The sequence below is a fragment of the Xiphophorus couchianus genome, chromosome 22 (genome assembly GCF_001444195.1).
Source record: "Xiphophorus couchianus chromosome 22, X_couchianus-1.0, whole genome shotgun sequence".
Lineage (NCBI taxonomy): Eukaryota > Metazoa > Chordata > Actinopteri > Cyprinodontiformes > Poeciliidae > Xiphophorus > Xiphophorus couchianus.
Window position 1 is genome coordinate 21,060,761 of NC_040249.1, and position 7,257 is coordinate 21,068,017.

Consider the following 7,257-nt stretch of genomic DNA (forward strand, 5'->3'; position numbering starts at 1 on the left):
TTTGATTTTTGTTTTGTTTTGTTTTTTATGCAGGTAACTCTATGAATCCTCCAGGTTTGGGCTCCTACCAGCAGTTTCACTACTGTAGCTCCATCTGTCTTACAGAGATGTTTGTAAATTTCTCTAAATTTGTATCTGTTCAGGGTACAACATGTTCAATCTGTCCGTGAACTGGACAAATGAGAGAACGACGGGACGCGAACAGGTGTGTGGTTAGGCAGCGCGCTCTGATTTCCCCCATTGCATTGATAATTTCTGCTTGATGGCAAAGTGATGGTTTAATGTTTTCCTCAGCTGGATGACATTCTGACCAAAGGTTTCGCAAACAAGTACTACAACATCAGTTTGAAAGATGCATCCAACCCTGGCATGGAAGAGTACCGGCTGAATGTGTCCAGCGACACGCCCCACTGGTACATCCAGGACTACCTGACCAGAATCAGCGGATACTACGGCATCAACTCCGTGGAAATTGATGGTAAAATACTTCTGTGTAGCTCAAAACATAGTAAACAATAGAGCAGAGCTCGTTAGTAGCTACTTACATTTATTCAATTACATTTGTTAGAGTAACTTTTAAAAATATATATATTTTTAGGAGTAGTTTTACTACTCTGTACATTTTACTTTTACTTGAGTAATTTTATTATGAAGTATTTCTACTCTTACTTGAGTAAAATTTATGGATTTTCTACCCACTAAATGAAAAACAAACATGTTTTAACCAAACATCCACCAGACAGACACACACCTGCGGTTTTTGTTAAAGTTTTAGCAGCTTTTTTATTGAAAGAAATTGATTTAGAAAATATTTATTTTGCCCGATTTTGTTATTTTTAATAATTTTTGTCAATTTGGTCTTTAAAATACAAAAATTTCCTCTTAACCTTATATTTTATGCTTAAGTACTTTTTAAATATTAAATGATTGATAATTTGATCAGTTACTCAGTATTTGATTAGACTTTTTAGCTCATACTTTTTATTTTTACTTGAGTAGAAATATGGTGAAGTACTGATGCTCTTACTTGAGAATAATTTTGGGGTTTTCTGCCCACCTCTGCACACGTCAAAAAAAACAAACCATAAAGTTTCACTGCAAAAACACAAAACATTATCAAGTATTTTTGGTCTAGTTTATAGTGAAATATCTTAGTTTTATCTTATTTCAACTGTACTGAGGTAGTTGCACTAGAAAATAGGCCAAAAATACCTGATAAGATTTTGATTTGCTGCTTCACTTTGATTCTGTAAACAGATTTAGATGAGTGCAAGGCCAACGAGACGGGGTGTGTCTCACCTGCTGTGTGCACCAACACCTACGGAGGCTACCTGTGTGTCTGCAATGGCACAACTGTTGTGGATGGAAGCCAGTCCTGTAAAACTCGTGAGTTTACTGGAAAACATACACAGAAATGAAAAAGCAAAGCAAAACCCGACGACATCTCAGTGAAAATATCACTAAAAAGTTTGTTTATTTCAGTAATTCAACTCACATTATCCTGGTAAGCAGAATAATGGAGGAGCATTGTTGTGATGACGGTATGAAGGCTGCGTATCGGAAAGAGTAGGAGCTTCTTAAAGAGACAGAGGCCCAATTTCAAGGCGTCAAATTGAAAAGTCTTTTTTAAGTCATGTTTGATATATGCAGCAATTTTTATAACATCTAAATTAGACATAGTTCCCTTATTGTGCTATAAAATGGCACTATGTGCCTGGAAAATACACATTAGCTTATCCGCTTAAAAAAAATAATAAAAATTTATGCAATGATTCATGCAAAAGGAGCCCTGACCAAGCATTAGGGTGACATTTTTTATATGTCAACATTTGTATATTAAAAACCTTTTTTTATTGGAGAATTCAGAGGGAGACCAGACAACTTTAGTTTCTATTAAATCATGTTAGGTTCATTGGTCTACTTTTATTGGCTTATCAAATTTTCCAAGAAACTGAATTTTGTCAGCTGCAAAATTATCAAAGTAAGGATTCTATATAATATGATTATAATAAGAGTTTGAATCTTCAGTGCTGTTATGATTTATTAAGCTGCATTTCTCCGCATTCATTAACATATTAACTGTATGGTTTTACCATGTAACAACACTTTTCTTTTTCTCTCTCAACCAGACGAGCCATCAACGAAGTCTGAATCAAATATGGACCTCATTCTGGGTTTGGTTCTGGGCATCGGGATTCCTCTGCTCCTGCTGCTGCTTCTGGCCGTTCTGCTCTGCCTCTGCTGCTGCAAGAAGACTGTTACTGGAGAGTGAGTAGCACTGGCAGGTTGCAGATGTTACAGTTTTTAATTAGGACACAGCATTCAAAGCCGACCGAAAAAAATGGTTGCTGAGGCGCTTTTAACATAGAAGAGGATTAGGGCCACTGGAAAAAATAATTTCTGAATTTTGACTTTAATATTCTGAGATTAAAAGTTAAGAGTTCTAGAAAAAAAAAAAAGTCAAAATTCTGAAAAAAAATTTGAATTCTGAGAAAATAAGTGAGAATTCAGAGAAAAAAGTCACAATTATTAGGAAAGAAGTAAAAATCCTGAAAATAAAAGTCAGAATTCTGACATTTTTTTCTCAGTGGCCCTTATTGTCTTGTGAATTTTAATGATCATGCAGGTAAAAAAAAAAAGGTAAGTTTGACTCCAGTTTATGGGAATCCCAATCTGGAACAATCCCTAATTGTTCTCACTATGCAGACAATAAGAGCAGCACATCAGACTGCAGGCGGTTCAGTTTGTGTTTAGCTGAGTCGCTTCCAAACCTGCATACCGGCAAACATCCTGCAGCCTGATTGGCCTAGAAAGCTGGCAGTAACGGAGCTCTGAATGTCAAGCAACTGGGATATGAAGCCCGGTTTTTGGGTGGGTCAGCAGATCCTCGGGGCGGGGGGAGATGAGGTTCATGCAGAGCGTTAGAGAATAAACTGCCATAAAGACACACAAATTCACTACTGTATTTTAAGGTACAGTAGTGAAATTGGCCTGGCTAGAAACGGTTCTTCTTCCCAGAAACTAGGAGGCTGTAAATCCCGTCTGCTGCTGCAGCTCCAGCCTCCTCCCGTTTAATTTCTCAGTCGGAGGACAAACTGCCCACTCTAGTACTATATTAAACTAAACACTTCCTACTAACAGCCTTTGTGCGAGTTATGAAACTTTACTTTTATACCACACAAGATTATTTGAGGAGGCATTGCTTGGTAAAACAGAGCAATAAAAAGGATCATGGATGGATGGATGGATGGATGGATGGACAGACGGACAGATGGAGGGACGGATGGATGGATGGATGGATGGATGGATGGATGGATGGATGGATGGATGGATGGATGGATGGATGGATGGATGGATGGATGGATGGATGGATGGATGGATGGATGGACGGACGGAAACTGTTTTCTTCCAAGCTGAATAAAATAAAACCACAATTATATGTACTTATAAAAATAGCAAAAGCAGAATAATGTACCTATTTTAGCTTAGTTGGAATGTTTAGCTTAGCTTTAGCTTAGCATGGTGTAGCTTACTTTGACTTCTTACTTTCTTATCTGATTTTATTTGAGTCTGTTCTTTCATTTAGTAACTTTGGTTTTTAGTTAAAGCTGTTATTTATTTTATCTTAGCTGGATTTTCTATTACATGTTAGCCTGATTATTTGTATTGATTTTAAGTTTAGCTAAGTAGCTAAGTGTAGTTTGTGACAGTAGCCTGGAGAAAATATACCTTATTAGCGTATTTCATTGATTTTCTTTGGTTATAAGTTATTTATTTCACAGTTCGTTTAATTAAACTGCACTTATTTTATCTTAGCTTAATTTAGCTTAGCTTAGCCAATAATTTAGATCAATTTTGAGAATATTTTATTGCCTAACTAACTAAACTAGCATGTCGTAACTTAGTTTATAGTAAACTTGTTTTATTATCCTTTTCCTAAGAAAAACTTAGCTTAATTATTTTTATCTGGACTTAAATTACCCAAACCTCTCATGTTTTTCTTATAGAGTTTATTTCAGGTTAGCTTTTCTTTCATTTGGTTTGTTTGGTTTACTTTGGCCTATATTGGCTAAACTAATTTAAACAAAGCTTAATGTTAGTTTGCAATAACCTCTAATTGTTGGTGTTACTTATCAGCATAGCTTGTTATCTCACGTTGCTTTAGTTTAATCTTATCTACATTAATCTTATCATAATTTGTTGTCTTATTTTGTTTATACATGCCTATCTTAAGTTATTGTAGGTTTTAATCGAAATCTTAATGTATAAGTAAACTGTTACGTATAATTGAACACAAATTGTCTGTTAATGAGCAGAGGTTGTGATTATTATGAGTATTTTACCTTCTTCAATTTAAAAACCAGGTTTTTAAACTGAAGGGATTTAATGCATTTAATGCAAAGCCTCTTGTATTTTTTCCAGATGCACATGACATTGTATTTTGTAACATGTCCTTAGCAGCAAAGTGTGCTGCTGTACGTGTGCAGATGTATGGCATCTGGACCAGGTGCTAGAGGGCCGCAGAGATGCCTAATCCCCCTGATGACTGGCCTCCTTTTTCCGCTTTCACTCAAACACACTCTGAGTCCCACAATACCGTCTGCGGCAGCGTTGTCGGATCACCTTAGATTAGCAGGCAGAAAAATAAAACCCACAGAAACATTCATTCCGTTTTACTTTAAAAAAAGAAAAACAAAAAAAAAACTAGGGTTCACTCACATTTTCTGAGAAAGCTGCGACTAAACAGCAAAAATCTGATGATGCCTCTGCAACACAATCATTTCACAAGTTGTGTTGTCTTTGTTTTTAGTTTATCGTGGGATGATTAAGCAGCGGTCTGACTCCGCCTCGTTATCCAGAGGGACATTCTGCACATATTTACACAGAGAGTAGTGGTAATAATGCGTTTTAACTGCAAATAAGAAGCATTCAGACGTGAGCTCCATGTTTTTAATCAGCTTTAGCCCCAGATCTCAGTATCTTTCAACTCTCTGGGTATCTAGGCTAGAAGAGGCATGAATATGCATGAGTCACTGTTGCTCATCCGAACATTTCCATAAACCATCATAATAATATTATGTGTTGTATGAGAAACAGCAACAAACACAACCAGGACATTCAAACCACATGGAAATGTAAGACTTATTATTCAAAGGAGCAGACAGTCGACCACAATACAAACAAAACCTTTTTAGCCCAAATTGCAGATATTGTTCCCTTAAATTATTCCTGAACGCAACACTGCTACAGTGGCTCAGAGAAAGGTGTATAACATTCTGTGTTTATGTGATTTAAAGGACATTACACCATGATAAATGATTTTAAAATTATTATTTTCCCCTGCACAATTCAACCAACTCATCACAATGAGTTCAGGATAAAAATCTAAGACAAAACAAAACAAAAAAAACATGCATAAACTTAAGGCAATGCTTATAAAAAGATAATTTTGGTTCAGTTCCAGGTTTCATTCTTCTTGAGTTCCCACCCAACATCAGTTTTAGTTCATCTGAATCACCAGAAATAAATGATGGCGCTACTTTTAGGATTTTCCTGTCATTTAGACTCTTTGATCCTTCAGCTGAACACAGAAACTGTTCAATAGTATCAGTCAGAAGAAGGGTACAAAAAAATGCACACAGCACTGAATAAAATGTTAGTCTTTCTGTAGCTTGGCTTATACTGTGACTTCCAGTCCAGATCAAATTATATATGTTTTTGTCCTCTTTATGATGGTTTTTTTTTACTTATGCGACTTCTAGTCCAGGAAATACGGTAAAACCAGTTGACATCCAGGCTTGTCTTTATCCACTGTCATCTGTGGTCATGCTAACTAGCTTTAGCATATGTGGAAGAGTATGTTGTGGTGAACTAGCTGTAGCTTAGCAGAAAGCAGGAGGGGTAGAAGGAGAGGGGATGAGCAGTGCCACAATCAGGGGTGATTGACAGCGCTAAGACTCGCCTCTTGACTCTGTTTCTAGGTAGCACTGGGCGAAGACAGAAGAGCTGCAAACTGTGATAACATAGTGACAGTTTCAACAAAAAAATTTTTTTTACAAAAGTTACTGCTGCTTTTAAGCTAAAATTGAATAAAAAGATGCTTCAAACATTATTTTCCACATATATTTACACTTACTAAACTAGATTATTATAGTGTTGTGTTTTTTTTTGTCTTGTTTTTTACATCTTTCACCGTTTGTAATTTAGCTAAATTGACCAGAATATGTGCCACAATAAAGGTGGAAAAGGTTTATAAATTTTTTTTTTGAGATCCACTGCAGGCGGTAACGTTTACTCCTGGTTCCTCTTCTCTTGCAGTCTCCCCCACCTGATGCCAGACTACATCCAGCAGCAGTACAACCCCCCACCCTTCAACTACGCCGACCCGGCCCTGCAGTACATGAGCCACTGCAGCCCTCGGGTCTTAGACAACGTCATGCCCCGGCAGCGGCCAAGATAGCGACACCCACGGCTTAATAACGGCAACACAAGCACTTTCTCTGACATAGTACCAGATAATAACGCTGGGGGTGAATGTTATTTATATTTACTTGAACATCCAGTTAAATCTGCAAAGCTGAATTATTTTCATTTTCTGATCAACGGTTTTCAATTTGTCTGACCCAGCAGAAGCCGCCGATGTCTTGGCAAGAAGTGTTGATTAAAAGTAAAACACTGCAGTGCTCTTTATCTTCCAGTTAGTGGCTAGCCAGCAGTAGCATTTGTCAGAGTATCACGTGTCAGATTCACATAGGATATATGATTTTAATCTACTGGGATCATTATTCCAATACACCAGTCCATAAAAAGGTGCTACCGTTTTCTGTAAACCGTTCATACAACGTTGAGTTTCAAACTCTTGAGTTATTGTTTGTAGCTAATTTGCATCCTAGTTCATTTTCTAAATCAGAGTGTCAGCTGGAAGCTGCACTGCAAGTAAAAAACCATGTAAATATCTTGTAAAATATTAATAAAAAAATTTCCATTCAAGAAAATGTAACTGTGGAAATCATTTCAAGAACAAACTGCTGATACAGCGTTGAATTAATGCTGAAAATTAATGCTAGGAGAAAAGTTTCTTCCTGGAAGCTGATGAGCAGCAAAGAGCTTACGCTAAATATTTATCCTTTCAGCCTTAATTAATAATCTTCAAATCATCAAGGCAAACGTAAATAAGTTTGTTCACATTAAATATAAAAGTGATAAATCTGAAAAACTATTTAAATCCAAGATGTTTTGAGGCCTATTGAACATAAA

General features: G+C 36.5%; 1 protein-coding gene across 2 annotated transcripts in view; it reads left to right on the plus strand.

The window, feature by feature from the left end:
* Positions 1–6,995, plus strand: part of LOC114138574 (fibrillin-3) — a 28,966-nt gene extending 21,971 nt beyond the window's left edge. For both annotated transcript variants that reach the window (XM_028007935.1, XM_028007936.1), the window contains 6 exons: positions 34–54; positions 144–205; positions 295–478; positions 1,258–1,386; positions 2,130–2,268; positions 6,319–6,995. In XM_028007935.1, coding sequence (XP_027863736.1) covers positions 34–54; positions 144–205; positions 295–478; positions 1,258–1,386; positions 2,130–2,268; positions 6,319–6,460 — 677 coding nt within the window. In that variant the 3' untranslated portion in view covers positions 6,461–6,995. The remainder of the gene's footprint in view (positions 1–33; positions 55–143; positions 206–294; positions 479–1,257; positions 1,387–2,129; positions 2,269–6,318) is intronic.
* Positions 6,996–7,257: the final 262 nt, after the last annotated feature.